General features: G+C 35.4%; 1 protein-coding gene across 5 annotated transcripts in view; it reads right to left on the bottom strand.

Annotated features, from left to right (window-relative positions):
* Positions 1 to 22,076, bottom strand: part of Papola (poly(A) polymerase alpha) — a 65,159-nt gene that overhangs the window by 36,949 nt on the left and 6,134 nt on the right. For all 5 annotated transcript variants that reach the window (XR_001230024.4, XM_040274832.2, XM_013362235.4 and 2 more), the window contains exons 2-7: positions 11,785 to 11,958; positions 11,335 to 11,401; positions 5,997 to 6,078; positions 3,816 to 3,925; positions 3,268 to 3,321; positions 417 to 528 (exon numbers count right to left, since the gene is read on the bottom strand). Coding sequence is in view for 4 of the 5 variants with exons in the window: in XM_040274832.2 (XP_040130766.1) it covers positions 417 to 528; positions 3,268 to 3,321; positions 3,816 to 3,925; positions 5,997 to 6,078; positions 11,335 to 11,401; positions 11,785 to 11,958 (599 nt within the window). In the remaining variant the exon portion in view is untranslated. The remainder of the gene's footprint in view (positions 1 to 416; positions 529 to 3,267; positions 3,322 to 3,815; positions 3,926 to 5,996; positions 6,079 to 11,334; positions 11,402 to 11,784; positions 11,959 to 22,076) is intronic.

Below are 22,076 nucleotides of genomic sequence, written 5' to 3'. Positions count from 1 at the left end.
CATAAATTTTTTTCCCTGTCTAGATACACTGAGAAGAATTCAGTCCACTTAAGTTTCTAACAGTTGTTGTCCAAAAGTCTTATGTATAAATTTTTTAAAAAAGAATTTTTAAAAATTTAACTGATACCATTACAAAAGGATATCAGGATCATAATTAATTAGGGTCACATAGTAAAACCTAAATTTCTAGCAAAAGTACAAATCTCAGTATTTCTTAGCTTACAAGAAAATAAATAACAGAATAAGGAACTAAAGAGTAAAACTATCAGTCACTTCTCTGTAATCTATTAAGTAAAGCTCATTTGTAATCACTATGAATTAAAATGGCTATAAATGTTTCATTAAAGATTTAAAAACAACTAAATACTTGATAAGAACTCCAACTAAGCAAAAGGAGATAAGACTTTTTGACATACCATTAAGACTTCTTATGCATCTTATATCTAAATTTTTAAGCAGACTGTCATCTCGTAGGTCCAAATCTTCTGGAATAGTCTGCAGTGCTAATCTTGCAAACAAAATATCAATCTAAAATAAAAACAAAACTTACCATTCCATATCTGTCAAACTACTTTTAAAGCATTTCTGTGAAAAATAGTTCTACTTAATGCCAGCATCATCAATTAACAAACCTAACAGTAATACCCACAGAAGTGTGTAATATATTAATTTATGTTATAGGTTTTGGAGGGGTTTGCAACACTGGGGACTGAACTCTGAGGTATTCTACTACTCAGTTAAATCCCCAGTCCTTTTTATTTTGATACATGGCCTAAGTTTCCCATACTGGGAACTTAGATCCTAGTAGCTCAGCCTCATGGGGTGCTACGATTACAAACAGGCATGACTATGCCCAGCATATCATACGTATTTAACTAGATGTTAAATCATGGTAATATGAAATGCAACTTGTACAAATACCTAATTATCATTTAATTATACTTAATAAATCTGAGTTACTAGGCTTGCTAAATGCATATAATGAAGTTATTTAAAATTGTTTATTTGTATGAACTGTCACCACTGATTAAAAATTGGTGCTAAAAAGAACAAATATCTTTATAATTATCTCAAAAATACCTACCAATAAAGACTGCCTTATATGGAAGAATTCATATGTCCATATTACAGTATTATTCTGTTTTCTTCTCATTTTATTTATTTATTTACTTATTTAATTACTAGTATTTGGGATTAATCCCCAGGGAAACTATATCACTAAGCTACATCTTCAGTTCTTTTTTAAAAAATTTTGAGAAAATCTTTGGCTGGCCTGGAACTTACAATCCTCCTATCTCAGCCTCCCAAGTAGCTGAGATTAAAACTATGTGTTACTGTACCCAGTTTCAAATTTTAGTTTTGAGTAAACACACACACGCAGGCACACACACACACACACTAAGGATAACCCAGCTTAAAAGACCCAGAGTTAATTCTGAAAAGCTTAAGAAATTCAACGGAATTTTTTCTTTGGTTTACTAGAGATTGAACCCAGGGCCCAGCATATCGTATGTTTAAATAAATGTAAGACAGGTTCTGGTTAAATTGCTCAGGATGGTATTGAACTGTGATTCTAAAACCTTAGGCTTCCAAGATGATGCAATTATAGGCATGTGCCATCTCACCCAATATAGTTTGACTTTTGACTTATTTATTTTGTGTGTGTTGCTGGGGATTAAACCCAGGGCATTGTACATGCAAGGCAAACATTCTACCATCGGAGCTTAAAAAAGCCTTTAATCTGACTTTTTTAAAAGATTAAGAGTTGGCATCTTATGCAATTCTAAAAACTACCATTTTTGCAAAACCAAAGTTATCATTACTCCACTTATAAAATTTTATTATCTTCACCATTAACATTAGAGACTTTCTAGCACCATTTGCACAGTAGAAGTACCATAATAAGTAACTAAACTTGTTTCACCATCTACTGTGTTCCAATTATTTTCACCATATTTGCCAAAAAACAGCAAGAAATGTACAAAATCTTGGACAACTTGAGCTCTAAATCCTACAAGAAAATATTTCAACACATACATATCAATTTACTTTTCTCCCCATTTTTTAAATATTTAAAGGAAGTTAAGGCAAAGTACCATTTGCAGATCCACAGTTTTATTGCCTCAATGAAACTAAAACAACATAAAATTTGCATATGAAAAACTACCAAGAAATTGCTTTGTAGTAGTACCTGGTCTTAAATTTGCCCATGTTTCAGCTCCTGGGTTCACTTGGCATTTAAATGAGAATTAGCCAGCATGGTTGGGTGTGCAGGACTGTCATTCCAAGAGGCATGAGAATGGCAGAATGGCAAATTCAAGGCCAGCCTCAGCAATTCAGTGATGTCCTAAGCAATCTAGCATGGTTAGGTGTGCAGGGCTGTCATTCCAAGAGGCATGAGAATGGCAAATTCAAGGCCAGCCTCAGCAATTCAGTGATGCCCTAAGCAATCTAGCATGATCCCTGGAGATATAGCTCAGTTGGTAGAGTGCTATCTCCCATGCACAAAGCCCCAGGTTCAATCCCCACCACCACCACCCACCACCCACCACCCACCAAAAAAAAAAAAAAAAAACAACCAACATGAGACCCTGTCTCAAAAAAAGAGGAGGAGGGGGCGGGGCTGGGTTAAATCCCTGGTACCATAGATAGACAGATACATAATCTAAACATGTGAGTCACTCTTGTGTGTGTGTGTGTGTGTGTGTGTGTGTGTGTGTGTGTGTGTAAGCGTGCGCTAGGGAGTGAACAAGGGTGTTTAACCACTGAGCAACATCCCCAGCCCTTTTTATTTTTTGAGACAGGGTCTTACTAGGTGGCTTAGAGCCTCACTAAGTTGCTGAGGTTGGCTTAAAGCCTGCAATCCTCTTGCCCTGGCTTCCCCAAGCTGCTAGGATTTCAAGTGTGAGCCACCATGGCCAGCTGTCACTTCCATTAAAAAACAAACAAACAAACAAACAAAAAACTTGGCATTAATCTTCAACCAATTCACGAATGGAGCATGGCAGTACACACCTTAATACCAGCTTCTTGGGAGACTGAGGCAAAAGGATCAAAAGTTTCAGGATAGATTCAGAAACTTAAGTGAAACTCTGGCCAAAATTTAAAAATTAAAAAAGGGCTGGGCATGTAGCTCAGTGGTAGACTGCCTGAGATAATTCCCAGTACTGCAGAAAGTAAAATAATAACCACGTCAACTTTTTAACCTACACTGTCAAGTTCAATAACACCACATAGCAAGAACTGTCCATTTGCATAACACCTTACCTCTATCCCATCAAAACAGAGTTTGATAACTGGTACAAACGCCTCTTCAACAGCCTGTAAGAAAAAAAAAAACAAACAAGTTAGTCTCTAAAACTGCACTTTAGTATTTTTAAATAAATGTGAAAATTTACATGAAATTGCAAACGTAACTGTCTTAAACAATTCTTTCAATTTAATTGAAATTGCTTAAACTTAATTTAGCATGACACCTGGCACCAAGTAAGTTCTCATCAACTAGCTTTAAGACTCTCTAGGCTCCAGGGTTTAAATCCTTGATTTCTGCTATTTCATCAGATGTATGGTTGTAGTCTGATTATCTAATATTTATTTTGCTTGCCTCTATTTTCTAATGATTAAGACATCTTATACATCTTACATATATATGACTTTAGCATACTGTAAAGAATAAAATGCAAACACATTTTCAGTGCTTCAAATAGCATGGTAAATTGTAACAGCTCAATACATGATGACTCTACCATAAAATTCACTCAAATGACTAAATAAAATTTTATAACTCCTTCCTCTCACCCCAAACATTTACATACTCTTAAATCTTTAACTTCTTCTTGTAATTTCAATTTATCATAGAATGAGGTGAAAAAGTCACTTCGATCAACGTGTCTTGGTGCAACACACAATGCATCAATGTCGGCACCTAAAAAAAAAATCCCATCAACCACTAATTAGCACTACAAGAAAATTATTTTCCACCTTTTTGAGGCAGTATTTGATGGACAGTAACTGTTTAACATTATACTGGCAAGCTCTTAAAAAAAATCACTCCTTATTAAAAATTATCAGTCAAGACTGGGGTTGGGGCTCAGTAGTACAGCACTTGCCTATCATGTATGAGGCACTGAGTTCGAATCTCAGCACTACATATAAATAAATGAATAAAATGAAGGTCCATCAACATCTAAAATAATTTTAAAAGAAACATCAGTCACTAGAGGAAAAATGAGTTCTAATTTGTTTGTTTTGTTGTTCCTAAAGCATGCTGTAATATATACAGTGGGCCCAAATAAACCAGAAAACGGAGACAGAACTTTCAGGATAAAGAGAGGGAATTACTAAAATACAAAATCCAATGCCTTGATGTCATGAGTCCAACCATGTTCATTAGTTAAACAGTGACTCTCTAAACACTCTATGATAGGTGTCTACTGGCTCCCATATGAAAAAGGAGGATAACAAATCAATAATCTGAGTCATAAAAGAGAGAGGGCAAGGTAGAAGTAGGTCAACACAGCCATTTTTCTAAAAGATGAGTGTTAAGGCACTCTCTAGAGGCTATTTAGCACATTCACAAAGGAGGAAAGCGGTATATAGTACACAGGACACATCGGAAACAAATCTATTGTTACTGTGGAAAATTGGAAAAGAGAATACCACTATACAGAGAACTGGCAGATACTCTTAAAACAGAGGTCCAATATTAACGGGGATATATCCCAGACTGTGTGAGCTCTATTTTATTGGTTCTACCAGTACATAGCTAAGAAAAACTGCTCAAGTTCTTTCTCCTATTTAAGTCTCAGACTACCTATAATATGAAAATAAAAGTACTGTGAGGAATAAATAAGATAATGAATATTAAGCACTTAACTCAGTGCCTGGTAAACAGAATTCAATAAATGTCCTTAGCCATGGTAACATTTTTATTGTGTATTACACAGAGAAAATAAGAAAATATTCAGTAATTATCAATAGATATGGATACATGTTGGGGTTGTGGCTCAGTAGTAGGAACACCTGCCCAGCACATGTGAGACACTGAGTTCTAGCTTCACCACCACATAAAAATAAATAAAAGTATTGTGTCCATCTACAACTAGAAAAAAAAAAGATATAGACACGCCAGGCACAGTAGTGCATGCCTGTAATCCCAGCAACATAAAAGGCTGAGGCAAGAAGACTGCAAGTTCAAGACCAGCCTGAGCAACTTAGCAAGACACTATCTCAAAATAAAAATTTAAAAGGGCTGGGATATAGCTCAGTGGAAAAGCACCCTGGGTTCAATCCCCAGTTTAAAAAAAAAAAAAAAAGCCATGGATACATATCAGTTTGTTTAATGTTTAATGATAAACTATTTGGAGTGTTTTTACTATAGAAAAAAATAATAGCAATATTTGGAGTGACATACTATAGAAAAAAATAATAGCAATATTGGTCATGCATCTATCTAATAGACAACCAGCACTGGTGCAGTGGTTCACACTGTAATCCCAGCCTCTCAGAAGGCTGAAGCTAAAGGATCACAAGTTCAAAGCCAGCCTCAACTCTTGAGAACCTGTCTCAAAATAAAGAATAAAAAGAACTAGGGATGTAGATCAGTGGGAAAGTACCCTGGTTGAAAGTCAACCTCCAGTACAAAAAATTAAAAAATAAAATTCCTCTGTGGAAAAATGGCCTCTGTCAGCACTTTCTAATGGAGTACTAGCCATTGGCTCTATGTAGCTATTCAACATATAAAACACAGCTAATTTCAACTGGACCTGAATTTAATTTTACTTAATTTTAGTACTACATTAGTCAGAGCAGATATGAAGGTATCATTTTACATTTTTAGTCTTTAGACTCCTTTAAGACCCTTTCTTCCATGAAAACCCAAGCTTACAAGATTCACAAGTAACTGACACAAATTTTAAGAAATAAAATTTCGGTATCATAAATTTTAAGAAATAAAAAATGCCTTCTTTAAATAAAAAAACAACTATTTTTTTTACCTTTTGTATGTACTCCTAATCTGTAAGATCCAAACGTAAAAATTTTTCCTCCAACATTTTCAATTACAGATTGTGGAAGATTCTGTTGAAACAAAAAATGGTAATCAGTGAAATACAAGGGAAACGATTTTAAATGTAATTTTTAAAAAAATGTGTGGTAGTGCATGCCTAAAATCCCTGCTACCCAGGAGGCTTAAGCAGGAAGCTCATTTGAGCCTGGAAGTTTAAGGTCAGCTTTGAGTAACAGTGGAGGACTCTGTATCAAAAGCAAAACAAAAAAACTCAAGATTAGCAGGGCTGAAGTTGTGGCTCAGTGGTAGGTGCTCGCCTAGCATACATGAGGCATTGGATTCAATCCTCAGCACCACATAAATATAAAGATATTGTGTCCACCTAAAACTAAAAAATAAATATTAAAAAAAAAAGATTAAGTGCAAATGTACAGAGTAGTCAAACACACTTTTTTGTAAGTTCTTTTTTTTTTGAGTTTCTTTTTTTTTTAATTGGTTGTTCAAAACATTACAAAGCTCTTGACATATCATATTTCATACATTTGATTCAAGTGGGTTATGAACTCCCATTTTTACCCCATATACAGACTGCAGAATCACATCGGTTACACATCCATGTTTTTACATATTGCCATACTAGTGACTGTTGTATTCTGCTATCTTTCCTATCCTCTATCTTAAAAAAAAAAAAAAAAAAAAAGTCAGCCAGCCCTTCACAGATAAATCTGATTTGGGATTCAACCAGCTTTGAACAGAAAAGTATTCTTTGGTAAAGACCTATACTATTTTTGAATTTTGCCATATTTCTAAAAAACACTAATAGAGGAGATCATGTGGTCCCACAGGAGCAATGTTAGAATCAGGATTTTTATTTCATGACAAAGATTTTATATAAAACAATTCAGTAATATTAAGATATAAAAACATATTCTAATTGTTCAAAGGAAAAGATTATTATATTCAATGACTAAACCAAAAATCTAATACAACATTAGAATATAATTTTACCATTTTAAAAGTGACTTGAAAGGCAATATTGCTAAACAGTAGGTTCAGGAATTTAAAAAAAATTATGATTTCCAATAGCAGTCTGGGGATATAGTTCAGAAGTAGGGGTGATGTTTAGTTATAAAACACTGCTGGGTTCAATCACTACTACTGGGGAGGGAGGATTTTCTTTTAGTAAGTGCTAAATCAATCAGTATTTCTTTTTATTTTGTTTATTATTATTATTATTACTATTATTATTACTATTACTATTTTGGTGGTACCTAGGATTGAACCCAGGGGCACTTAACTACTGAGCCACATCCCCAGCCCTTTTTATATTTTATTTAGATAAAGGGTCCTACTGAGTTGCTTAGGGCCTCTTACTAAGTCCATGAGGCTGGCTCTAAACTCAAGATCTTCCTGCCTCAGCCTCTCAAGCCCTTGGGATTATAGGCGTGTGTCACCATGCCTAGCTTCTTGATTTTTAATTCCTTGGTAATAAAGTCTCTATTCAGAATAAGAAAGTAGGAAATGACTCCCTCACCTCTCAAAAAATATAAATAACATATTTCTAGTGTTACTTACATTCAAAAAACTTTCTAAAGGGGAATTCTAATGGTTCAGGAACATTTATTTTATAGAATGAAGCATTATACAATCCTAGAACTGAAAATAAAACCATAAAGGTCATTAAAATAAAAAGATTCATAGGCTGGGGCTGGAGCTCAGTTGCAGAACACTTGCCTAGTATGTATGAGGCACTGGGTTCAATCCTCAGCACCAGATAAAAATAAATAAAGGCATTCGGTCCATCTACAACTACCCCAAACCAAATTAAAAATAAATAAAATAAAAAGATTCAAGGAATTCTTTGTTTTTCAAGGACATTTGTAACCATCATGTTAGAAAACAGACAAGTTATATGTGAATTGATTTTTTGGGGGTGGGCAGGTTGGGTTAGTACTAGGGATTGAACCAAGGCATGCTACCACCGAGCTACATGCTACATCCCAGCCATTTTTAGTTTGAGACAGGGTTTTGTTAATTTTCCCAGGCTGGCCTTGAACTTGCCATCCTCCTCCCTCAGATCTCAAGTCTCTGGGATTACAGGCTGGTGCCACCATATCCAGCAACTGTTAATGTTTTTAAGAAGTAAAGAAAGTCTTTGTTTTGTTGTACTTAGATAATGAGAAAACTTAATTGTAATGCTGGCCTGATTAACTTGGGAGGCTAAAATAAGAGGATCAAAAGTTCAAGGCCAGTTTCACCAACCCTGTCTAAAAATTTAGTAAGACATGGTCTCAAAATTTAAAAAAGAAAGGTAAGTGGGTAGATTGACTGATTTAAAAAAAAGAAATTAAACTTGTAATTGTAGCAACTTGAAGTCAAACTTATCAATTTAGCGAGGCCCCAAGCAAACCTCTCTCTAAATAAAAAATAAAATGGGCTGGGGATGTGGCTTGGTGGTTAAACACCTGGTACTCCCCCCCCCAAAAAAAATTAAGTTAAAAAAAATCTAATTTTAAAATAAAACAAGCCAGCAAGATGTATGTAGAAATAGGCCTACAAAGAATTTAGAGAGAAACAATCTTAGAATACTGAACTTTGAACTTCTACAGTAAAGACACAAATCTTTTGGACAAACACCTCTCCAAAACAACTTCTGGCAAGGACATAACATTCTACTCTTGCACCAACCAATTCAGTAGCTACTATTGAGTACATAAATGTAGACAGTGTGATTAAGAACATGAATGCGGGGCTGGGGATGTGGCTCAAGCGGTAGCGTGCTCGCCTGGCATGCGGGTTCGATCCTCAGCACCACATACCAACAAAGATGTTGTGTCCGCCGAGAACTAAAAAATAAATATAAAATATTCTCTCTCTCCTCTCTCACTCTTTCTTAAAAAAAAATAAAAAAATATTTTAAAAAAAAAAGAACATGAATGCCTAATTTTGGTTAATTTTTATTTAAATGGTCACCTGTGGGTTAGAAACTACCTATGGCTACACTTCTAGACATTAGTATGTTTATAGCTATTATGATCACTGTAACAAGATAATTCAGGTCATAGAATTAAGCCTTTTTAAAGATTTCCAGTATTAGACATTCAAACTGAATATCACTGTTAGTTTTTTTGTACTAATATTCTCTGAGTTTCTAATACTTTCATTATGATAGTTATACAACTGAAGAATCCATGGTTAGGCTTCTAGTTAAAGCAAAAGTATTTTTACTAATATCTAATACAGTCTTCAATTGCAAAATCTTTTTTTTTTTTAAACTAAGTCTTAGAGGTATTAGATGGCAAACAAAGTAGCCATCTAAAGTAAAAATCACTGTGCAAGGTAACACACACTTGTAATCCCAGACAATATTGGAGAAGCTGAGGAAAGAGGATCCCAGTTTGAGACCAGCCTTAACCAAAAGAGAAATGGAATCTCAAACCATAAAAATGGAAAGGATTGGGGCTGGGGATGTGGCTCAAGCGGTAGCGTGCTTGCTTGGCATGCGTGCGGCCCCGGTTTGATCCTCAGCACCACATACAAACAAAGATGTTGTGTCAGCCGAAAACTAAAAAATAAATAAAAATTTCTCTCTCTCTCTCTCTCTCTCTCTCTCTCAAAAAAAAAAAAAAAAAAAAAGGAAAACATTGGGGATGTAGCTCAGGAGGCTAAGGCAGGAGGATCATAAGTTCAAAGCCAGCCTCAGCAACTTAGCAAGATGCAGTCTTAAAGTAAAACGGGGGGCTGGGGATGTGGCTCAGTGGTTAAGTGCCCCTGGATTAAAAAAAAAGACCCTCTTCTGGAAACAAAAACAATAGAATCACTAGCAATGGAAACAATATTCTGGTTTCACAATTTTCAAAAAAACCTCAAGGGGCTGGAGTTGTGGCTCAGCGGTAGAGCGCTTGCCCAGGATGAGGCCCTGGGTTTGATCCTCAGAATAATCAATCAATCAATCTATTAAAAAAAACACCTCAAGTTCCAGGTTTACTCGAGCTCCAAACACAGAGAGAGACACACACACATACGTTTAAACCAGCTGTTCCTCAGCTCAAAAAACTGCCTTTCCAAAACTCTCATTTTCTACCAGAAACTCTATTAATGAAAATCATAATTTAGAATACTCAAATTACTAACATGTTAAATTGTTTTTAACTATTATATCCATTGTTTTAAGAAAATATAAATTCAACTAAAGCCAAAATACTGAATTTTCTTCTAAGTTAACACTCTCCATCCTAATATCAAGTTTTCAGCTGTATTTAAAGCTTAAATATGCATTTTCTACTACTCCGGAAAATTATCACTTTGGGGTATATTTTTTAAATGAATCAAATGAATTCCACACGCAGCTCTAAAAATACCTTTGCTTTAACCAGAAGCCTAACCAAGGATTCCTCAGTTGTATAACTATTCATAATAAAAGCATTAGAAACTCAGAGAATATAGTACAAAAAAACCACCTCATTGTTGTAGGATTCTGTGAGAGACAACATATATTCTCAAATATAATAAGCATTTGGGCTGGGGATGCAGATCAGAAGTATAGCATTTCCCTAGCATGCAAGAGGCCCTGGGTTCAATCTCTAGCACTACAAAAAATTTTTAAAAGTATGTGGTTTTGGCTGGGGACTAAATCCAGGAACTAACACAGGCTAATATAGTAAACTTTTTTAAACCACTTCAGGGAAACATCTCTAAAGAGTATAAATTACTGAGTTCAGCTTTGAAAAGTTATAATCAAAGAGTACTTAGAGCCAGGCACAGAGGCACATCCCTCTAATACCAGTGACTTGTGAGGTTAAGGCAGGAGGATCAAATGCTCAAGGAAAGGGGCCAGGGGTGGTGCCGGGACTCAGTAGTAGAGCACTTCCCTCACATGTGTGAAGCACTGGGTCTGATTCTCAGCACCACATGTAAACAAGTGAATAAAATAAAGGTCCACTGACTAACTAAATTAAAAAAAAAAAAATCTTTTTTAAAAGTTCAAGGCCAGCCTCAACAACTTAGCAAGACCCTATCTCAAAATAACAAGGGCTAGGGATGTACTTCTGTGGTAAAGCATCCCTTGTTTCAATCCCTAGTTGTCCCCCACCCCCAGAGGGGTACTTAAAAAAATTTCTGAGTTCAATTTTTCTTGATTTTCTTGTTCAATATTTCTTCAAAATAACCAGAAACAAAATATGTGAACTTCGGTCAATAGTCTAAAATGATCTCTACGTTAAACTTTAAATTCTCAAGTAAAACCAAGTGATATAAGACAACTGAACTGCTATGTTCAGTTAGGTATACAGAACAAAATTTCTTTATATACAAAAGAAGAATCTTACCTTGCTTTCACTGATTTCTCGTATCCACTCTTTCACCAAGTTATTTAATTTTCCCAAAATTAAAATCCTGTGAATAAAACAATTGTCAAGTATCAAGCTGTTTGTGATTCTACGTCACTACAGATTAAATGAAAAGACATTTTAAATAAGTGGTTTCCTAAGTTTTATGTTTTTAAGTGATCAGAAACATATACTAGTTAGCTATAGGCACTGTTACACTAGGTAAAACATTTCTTCTGATAAATTTTGTTCTATAAAAACCAAAAGCACAAAAATCAAAACTAAGAACAGAGCTCTATGTAGAAATAATTAAAAGGTGTCTCTCCTAAGTATCACTTTTATCTGAAACAAATATATAGATAACCCTAATTAACTAAGTAGTGAAGGCCTCAAATTAATTTCAACAATAAAAATTACAAATTAAAATATGTGTGAGGTGCACACTCATACCTGCGCTGCAGCTCCTCTTCCTCTTCAAAAACCCCAAAGGGTTTCAAAGTCTCGATTAGTTTCTGTGTAAGTATGCAGTCAGTCTCCTTGGGGGCTGCTAAGCTGATAGGAGAAGTAATGCCATAGTGCTTCTGTGGCGGCTGTGTTTGTTGTGATCCCTGCGTTGTAACTGGACTAAAAATGGAATTGGATAAAATTATTGCAAAAAAATTCTACAATTTGAAACCAAGCAACATGACTAGAAAAACTACTTTAGCAAAATATATTTCTTAACATAGTTTTCTCCCCGCCACAACACCTTTTTTTTTTGTTGTTGTTCAAAAGACATTGTTTGGTGTAACAAGAGGTAACTCAAAGTAAGTGACCAAAAAGAAATTACTTTTCAGTGGCTCAAGCCTGTAATCCTAGTTACAGGTTCAGAAAGGAAGATGGCAAGTTCAAGGCCAGCCTAGGAAACTTAACCAAACTGTCTCAAAATAAAAAAAAGGGTTTGGGGATGCAGCCCAATGCTAGAGCACTTGCCTAGCTATATAGCAGGCTTTGGGTTCCATCCCTGGTATTAGGAGGAAAAAAAAAAAGAGAGAAATTATTTCTCCTGGTCTCCCAAGGAGTTTAACTTAGTCACATCCTAAGTATCTAAATAAATAAGAATTCAGACCAAATATATTATTAGACAAAATGTGATACAGAATACAATAAACTTTTGAAAGAATCTACTCACTAAAAAGGAGACAAAATCCTTTACATTGTTATTTCTAAATTACTGATAAAACTTTGAATAAGAAATATTTTGACAACATAAGACTCCCCAAATGGAACATAACATAAAGCTCACACATAGCACAGCAAACTGTACAAACAAGTACAACTTGTGAGGAGAAAACCATATTCATACTAAGCTTACTACTAATTTATTTTTTAAAAATTGTAACTGTAGGGCTGGGGCTGTGGCTCAAGCGGTAGCGCGCTCGCCTGGCATGCATGCGGCCCGGGTTCAATCCTCCAGCACCACATACAAACAAAGATGTTGTGTCCGCCAATAACTAATAAATAAATAAATATTTTTTAAAAAATTGTAGCTGTAGATGGACAGAATGCCTTTATTTTATTTGTTTATTTTTATGCAGTGCTGAGGATCTAACCCAGCCTCACACATGCTAGGCAAGCACTCTGCTGCTGGCTACAGCCCCAGCCCTTATTACTGATTTTTGGAAAAAGAATAGAGGCTCAGGAGGCTGAGACAGGAGGATTACAAGTTCAAAGTCAACCTCAGCAATTCAGCAAGGACCTAAGCAACTCAGCAAGACCCTGTCTAAATAAAAGACAAAAAAGGACTGAGGCCAGGTACAGTAGGTGCACATCTGTAATCCCAGCAGCTCAGGAGGATTTCAAGTTCAAAGTCAGCTTCCGCAAAAGTGAGAAGCTAAAGCAAGTCAGTGAGACCCTGTCTTTAAATAAAATACAAAATAGGGCTGGGAATGTGGCCCCTGAGTTCAATCCCTGGCACCAAAAAAGATTAAAAAAAAAATCTGACAATATTACACAGGTAAGTCGCATGACAAATTTACCAACAGTCATTAGGTTCTAGCCAACAATGTGACTGATTGGTATCTTTTATCTTCTAATATTAACACAGATCAAATAATGCTAGGAAGCCCATACTGCTTGTTACTAACTACCCATTGGGCTGAATGTGGTATATGTTCTAATCAACATTTTCTGTTCTCTTTATATGATGTTTCAACATTCATAAAGACTATAGTAACATTTCCTGAATAAACATAAGATTTACTGTCTTTGGCAGTAATCAATTCATGTCAGATCACTGCCTTGTACTCCTCTAAAAAAACAACTGCCTAGCTATGAAAGGCTGTGATGCTAATTCACAAATTCATGTGGGATCCACATGAACAAGCACCAAGGATTTTCTGAAAATGGAAGAAAAGTTTTATTTTCCTAACTTATGCTACTATCATTAAAGTATACATATTAACTTATACATAACTAAACTCATACTGGCATCTTGGTTACTATATATTTTCATTAATCACCAATAGTTCTCACAATTCTTCAAAACAAACCACAAAGGTAGCCCTCAAAACTGCCTGACCACGCTCTCCTCACAACACAGATACTAATAATTTCAGATAAAATATTTATATGCTTATTTTTTGAAGTTTTACTCTTTCCAGATTTACTAGGGTATAAATGGTATGCCCAAAAGGGGGAGGGAGACAATATATAAAATTTGGTGAGTTCAGAAATATGCACACACTTTTGTTTCCATCAACACCACAATCAAAATAATAAACATATCCATTGCCTCCAGTTGTCTTGTGTCCCTTTGTTTTATTTTGCTTTGTTGTGGCAGGGTACTATACATGAAATCATTGAATTTTTAAGTGCACATTATGTTACTGTTGAAGAATTTAATTGTTATAAAGTACACTTACCGAAATCCTAGCATAACTGCATTCTCTTGTGCAAATAAACTATAGTTTTCATGATCATGCTGGAATTACCAGCACTTTTATTAATGATGTGAACATAAAGGGCAGAAATGAAAATGTAAAGTTCATTCTATCCAGGAGAAATTTGATTCAAGCAAAGAAAGCTTTCAAGTCAAATTTAAGTTTCATTAGCTTCAAGCAATAAATCTGTTTTGTACAAATACCATGTTTTTTCTATATTTTTCTCCATTCTGAGGGGTTGTATTCCTTACTAGTTCAGTTTGGATCATCAACAAAACATGAATACACATTCTTTGTGGAATTAAGATTCCTTTTTATCTTTCCCATTTTTCCAAATCTTCAAACGTTTCATTGTCTCAAACACACACACACACACACAAAAACAATGTTCTGAAAGCTCCTCTCTACTTCAACTATCTTGCTATAATAGCAGAATACAGATTCACATTTATAAATTCACACAAAATTAGCACAATTTGAAAAAAATTACTGATATCTACATTAGTCTCCACACTTTAATATTTTGATGGGAAAATAAATCATATGCAAGTTAGAAATTTTCTCCCTTTAAAATGCAGTAATATCACCCAGCCTTGGTATTGTAAGAATATGACCATACCCATTTGTTCAGATTCAAAAAAATTATATCACATACCTATTTTATGAATATGTAAGTATATATACTGTAGAACATCTATATCAAGTAAGAACATGCATTAAATAAGTAAAAATAAACCCCCTCCCCCAAAAAATTAAGCTTAAAAGATAATTGTGGCTCCAATAAAGATGGTTGCTAGATACTTTGAGTGGCCTAAGGAGAAACAGTAACCATTGTTGTACTAGTAGAAGTCTCATTTCTTCCATTTATTTAATTTTTTTAAATTTTTTTATTTTTTTTGGTGGGGATTGAACCCAGGACCTTGTGATTCAAAAAATAACACATACCTAGAGGCAAGCACTCAACCAACTGAGCTATATGCCCAGCCCTCTTCCATCTAAATCTAACATTAGAAATGAGAACAGGTAGCCAGTCGCAGTGGACAGGTATACATACCCGTAGAACATCTATATCAAGTAAGGATATGCATAAAATAAGTAAAAATAAACCTAGCTCTAGTATGAGGGAGGCCCTGGGATCTATCTATTGGGGTTGGTGGGGGGAACACATACTAGATGTTAAATATAGAGTAATAAAAACAATTTCAGGAATCTTTTCATTGTTGATCTGTTTCTAACAAAGACAAAAACATACACTTAACACTGGACAACTGGGAACATAAGCCTCAGGAAAAGAAGGATTGTTTTACTTCTCTCCTGGAACCATACATTAGACCACTCCCAACCCCAAGAAGGCAAAGCTCCTCCTTCCACTTCTGCCCATGTCTATCTTTCTCTAGAAACACTTTTAGAAATATATTTAATTTTCTTCATACAGTAATCTACTTTAAAAAGAAAATTTCGGGGCTGGGATGTGGCTCAAGCGGTAGCGCGCTCGCCTAGCATGCGTGCGGCCCGGGTTCGATCCTCAGCAGCACCACATACCAACAAAGATGTTGTGTCCGCCGAGAATTAAGAAAAAATAAATAAATGTTAAAATTCTCTCTCTCTCTCTGTCCCCCTCTCTCACTCTCTCTTTAAAAAAAAAAAAAAAAAAAAAAGAAAATTTCAACAATGTATGTAAAACAACGAAAAATATCAACACATAAACCTACAATATGATGATTCACTAAAATTTCTTATTGGGGCTGGGTGCAATGTGCACACCTATAATCCCAGCTACATTCCAGGCCAGCCTGGCCAATTGATCCAGATTGTCTCAAAAACAAAAAATAATAGGCCCTGGGTTCCGTGGCACAGGCTTATAATCCCAGAGGATTGAGAGGCCAAGGCAGGAGGATCACAAATTCAAAGCTGGCCTCAGCAACCTAGCAAGGCCCTAAGCAACTTAGAGAAACCCCGTTTCTAAATAAAATATAAAATCGGGTTGGAGATGGGCTCAGTGGTTAAGTGCCTCTGGGTTCAATCCCAGGTACCAAAAATAAATTAATTAAAAATAAAAAGGGCTGGGGATATACAGCTCACTGGTACAGTACCTTTGGGTTCCATCCCAAGTATCACAAAACAATAAAAGAAAACAAGTACATACGAGCTTTTCCTGAGCATCATTTATTTTCATCTTATGAATGTGATTTGTATTTATGTCTAGGATACTGCTTAAATAAATACCTAAGAATGAAACTGGTGCCCGTCCAGCAAGTTCTATACTCTCTAAAAATCATTACATTTCCATAATAACTAAAGTTTAGTGCCCTAAATTTTTGCTGTTTTTTTTCTCTAGCCTCCTTCTAACTTTTCATCCATCTCTGTTGAAAACATCTTTGCAGTTATTAAATATGTAACTAAAGCTTCTTAAGTCTTAATCCTTCATAGAATAGAGTAAGATAAAAATACATGCATACACTTATAGGGTTTCTTTTGTTTTTTTGAGACAGGGTCTTGCTAAATTGCTTAGGCTGGTCTGCAACTTGTGGTACTCCTGCCTTAGCTCCCAAGTTGCTGGGATTATAGGCATGCACCATAGCGCCCAGCCCTACACATATCAATTTTGCCCCCTCAAAATCACATGACAGCCAAGCATTACATACACACATACACATAAAGACACAACACATGCACCCCTACCTCTTCAGGTTCAGGACATGACATATTTTTTCAGAATTTTTCCCTCCTCAGAATATGGGCTATTCTCCTTATTTGTTCTATATAAAGTTGGCCTTTAAAATATATCACCTTTTTTAGTAGTAACAACATTCTATGTAGCTAATGCATTACAACTATTCTAGTTCTTTTTTTTAAAAAAAAAGATAGAGTGAGAGAGAGGGAGAGAATTTTAATATTTATTTTTTAGTTTTTGGTGGACACAACATCTTTGTTTGTATGTGGTGCTGAGGATCGAACCCGGGCCACACGCATGCTAGGCGAGCGCGCTACCACTTGAGCCACATCCCCAGCCCTATTCTAGTTCTTATCCTTGGCTATCTTTATGCCACTCCTTTCCTCTCCCTTGCCAGAGAGGCCCAGCACATACACTTGGATTTACCTAGAATTTATTATATCTCTTTTCTACTTTTGAGTAACAAATTATGAAGCTAAAAACTCTAATGCATTTATAACACTAAAGGGCTGTAACAAAACATGAGTTTTCCAATTAATGTTGGAAAAAAGTGTTTCCTTTAGCCATATTAGGTTGTTCAAGACCTAACTCTAATAAAGATACTCTAGCTACAAAGAATTACTTGACTTTTATGTAAAGTTAGCATGACTGTTGGCTGTTTATTTTGGCTAGATATTTATTTCAAATGTTTGGGCAATCAATTTTAATTAATATGCACAAAATGAACTATCAAAAACAACCTAGGAGTCAGTTATGGTGACCCATGCCTGTAATCCTAGGGGCTTAAGAGGCTGAGGCAGGAGGATCACAAATTCAAAGACAGCCTCAGCAACTTAGCAATGACCTAAACAGCTTGGTGAGACCCTGTCTCAAAATATAAAAAGGGCTGAGGATGTGGCTCAGTGAATAAGCACCACTGGATTCAATCCCTGGTACCAAAACACACACACACACACACACACACACCACCCAAACTTGGTAATTATAAAACTAAATCAAATAGTACAAATTCCTATAATTTGTTAATTGTAATTCAGCAGCCATGCATTCAAACAAAGTGTGATCAATGTCTGAATATATTATAATGATAATATTATACATTTTAAGTCAAATCTAAATTCCTCATTATTTCAAAATACTTAAGAATTATTACCAGGCACAGTGGTGCACACCTATAATCCAAGCAACATGGGAAGCGGAGACAGGAGGATTGCAAGCTCAAGGCAAGTCTCAGCAATCTAGTGAGAACTGTCTCTTTATTAAAACAGAAAGGTTGGGGAAATTGACCCTGAGTTCAATCCCTATACCCCCCCACACACACACACAAAAGAAAAAAAAATTGTATAAGTACTAAGAGAAGATGAACAATAGTATTTTCTGTGCATAACTAAGACAAAACATAAAAGCCACACCCCAAAACAAATTGTGTTATACAATTTATGTAACAAAAAATACATCAGTAAGAAAGGTTACAGCAAATAATAGGAAAAACAGAATTGTTAAATAATTTTTTAAAAAGTGTCACTTCAAATCAGGAAAGCTAATTAAAACCAACAAACTAGAGAAAAACAAAATTTTTACCAACTAAACATTCAGGAATAACAAGAGACCATTGTAAACCTCCAATGTTAGTAATGGTGTTAACAATATGCACTCCCAATGGAAGTGAACTTGGCATATCACTTAAAAAACAATCTGGCAATATTCAAATATTAAAATGCATATGCCAATTTTAAAATTTTATGTCTAACAACCTCACCTATAGCAATTTATCTTTTAAAAACATCAGGACAAGGGCTGGGGCTGGGGTTGAGTGGTAGGCACATGCCTGGCATGTGTGAGGCATTGGGTTTGATTCTAAGCACCACATAAAAATAAATAAAATAAAATAAAGGCCTATCAACAACTAAAAAAAAAAAAAAAAATGCTAGGACAATTTGGGCACTGGGATGCGTGCCTAAAATCCAAGCAACTCCAGAGGCCAAAGGAGGAATATCACAAGTTTCCCAGGCCAGTCTCAACAATCAACCTAGTGAGAACCTATCTCAAAGGGCTGGGGATGTAGTTCAATGGTAAAACACCCCTGGATTCAATCCCTAGTAAAAGATACTGAAGGTTGTTCACTGGAGGGATCCCTGTATGCAATACAGTAAAAAAAAAAAACCAAAAAAAAAAAAAAAAAAAAACAGGAAGCCGCCTAAATACCATCAACATAAGATTAATTACAGTACATGCTTACACAATAATACTATGCCATATAAAAAGGGGGTAGTCAGCACATGCAGTAGCATGAAAAGATGCACACAAAATGTCAAGATAAAAAAAAAAGCTGCAGAAAAATTTAAACTACACTGAGATTCTATTTCACTCCAGTGAGAATGGCAAGAAACAAGTAACAATAAATGTTGAGGAGGATGTGGGAATATCATATTCGTACATTGCTGCAAATTGGTGCAATAACTCTGAAAAGAAGTACGGAGATTCCTTAGAAAACTTGGAATGGAACCACCATTTGACCCAGTTATTCCAATCCTTGGTGTATACCCAAAGGACTTAAAATCAACATACTATAGTGACAGAGTCACATCAATGTTTATAGCAGCTCAATTCAAGACTGCTAAGCTATGGAACCAACCTAGATGTCCTTTAACAGATGAATGGATAGAAACTGTGGTATATACACAAAATGGAATATTACTCAGCCCTAAAGAAGAATGAAATGATGGTGTTTGCTATTAAATGGATGGAACTGGAGGCTATCATGTTAAGTGAAATAAACAAATCCCCCACACCTCCACCTCTACCAAAAAACAACAACAACAACAACAATGGCCAAAAGTTCTTTCTGATATGTGTATATGCTAACACACAATAGGGGGTGGGTAAAAGAAGTTCAATGGGTCAGACAAAGGGGAATGAGGGGAAGGGAGAGGGGATGGGAATAAGAAAGACAATAAAATGAATAGGACATAACCTTCCTATGTTCATATATGAACAAGCACCAGTTTAACTTCACATCATGTATACTTCAAGAATGGGATCCTAATTTGAATAAGTTATACTCCATGTATGTATAACATGTCAAAATACACTCTATTGTCATGTATATCTGAAAAACACAAATAAAAGTAAATCACTTTACTGCTCCAAAACACTTAACTCAATTTCCCTACAATCATTTTCTCACTTAAGTTACTTTTAACAGAAAAGTATAGTACTCATAACTACATATGAAAGACGATGTTAAAATCAGAAATACGGGTATGTTTAAGATAGTCTCTGTTCTGGATAACAATGAGAAATTTACTCTGGGATTCAGATCCTTAAAAATAAATGCAAAATAAAAGCCTGAAAAAAAAATAAAGAAATATGGCTACACAGAGAGAAAATAGGCAGTTTAGGCTGATAACACACAAAGGACAACATCATTTCCCCAGTGGCATGTTCCCAAACATTTAATGTTTTAAGCACTTTGCCTCCCCCCAATTTATACAAAGTTCAGATTATTGATGAATGAATCTCTGTATCCTAATGTTGGCATTTGGAACAAGTTGTGGTCCATGCTATCAACAGGGTCAACTTGTCTAAAAATTTATAGCCCCTACCCAACAGAAAATAATTTTATCATTTCTATGATAAAGTTAAAATTGAAAGCTTAACTTGCTAGATAGTCTTGTTTAGAAGCAATCAGATAAACTAAAATAACTTCTCGTATATAGGTAATTTGCTGCCCAAAGGTCTGACCTTAAACATAATATGAGCATTCAGTTAAGCAAAGAAAAAGAGTTTGGATGGAGAAGGAAAGAAGTATTTCTCTAAAGTACCTTAATGTACAAAATATATCATCCTCTTTCACAAGGCATAGCAAATAATGACAGAAACTCAAGAGTCAAGCATATAACCAAGGTAATCTATTTCCTAAGAAATTCTAAGGTTGGACGCACTGGCAGATACCTGTATTACAGGTACAACTGAGGTAGGAGGACCCCAAGTTCCCCAGCTAGTCAATCTAGAAAGACCCTGTTCTCAAAATTTAAAATACAAATAAAGGCCTGGGAAGTGGCTTCACAGTAGAGGACCCCTAGCTTCAATAACAGAACAAGGGTGGAGTGGGAAAGGTGAGGATAGCTGACCACTTGTTCTATGTTAAATTGTACTAAATATGTTTAGAACACAACTGCATTTTTGAAAAATATATTAAAGGTGGTTGATCCAGCCAATATTTAGTAGGCAGCATCAGAGCATCAAACAGAGAGGTAAATTTATGCTCAATGGGAATAAAACAGGATGAAGCACAAGGTCAAACAAGGTTGATTATGTAGGCAACAGGTACTTGCTATTCAATTACTACAAAGGCCAGGTTACTATCCTCCCGTCCTAAAGGTACTTCTGAGGGCCCCACTGCCTTCTTTCTCCTAACTATCTAGGAGAAATTAAACAACAATAACCTCAGATTCTCAAAATGCAGCACTCCTGTATCAACCTGCCAAGTACACCTTGAAAATGAAGGCAATATAAAGAGAAGCTGAAAAAAAATATATTAAAATGTGTCAGAAAAGTAAAGAATATATAAAACCAAGGAAACCCACCATTCTGTATAACTAAAATGTATTAATAAAAAAATTATTAAAGCATAGTTTTATATACATTAATACTAGGAAATGCAATTTTAACATTTCAGGTGACCAAAATGACTGTGACACTATTCTTAAGCCCAAACTGTAGAAACTAATAAAATACAATGAGCTGGTTTCTGGATAAAATATAGGTTAATATGAATTTGCAAAATAATTCCGATAGAAGAAAGAAATGACATCTAACAAATCTTCACATTTTTTACTTTCCCAAATCCTTAAATTCCAGGCTGCGGATGTGAGTCACTGATCCCCACAGCCCTGGGTTCAATCCCCAGTACCACCAAAAAATAAAACGCTAAATAGGACCGAATACTTAAATTTCCACAAATAAGAATGTGGAAAACGCTGGCCTAATACCCAAAATTCCCACAGAAGCATCTACACCCAGTCACTAAAAATACTTGCCAGGTACTGTCCATAGTCCCAAGTATCTGAAAAGCTAAGGTAAAAGCTTCTCTTGAGCCCAGAAGTTCTGAGCCAGCCTGGGCAACAGTCTAGGAGCAAAGAAGA

The sequence above is a fragment of the Ictidomys tridecemlineatus genome, chromosome 5, assembly GCF_052094955.1.
Source record: "Ictidomys tridecemlineatus isolate mIctTri1 chromosome 5, mIctTri1.hap1, whole genome shotgun sequence".
NCBI lineage: Eukaryota > Metazoa > Chordata > Mammalia > Rodentia > Sciuridae > Ictidomys > Ictidomys tridecemlineatus.
Note: the sequence above shows the minus strand (reverse complement) of the source record. Positions and strands in the feature narration are given on the sequence as shown.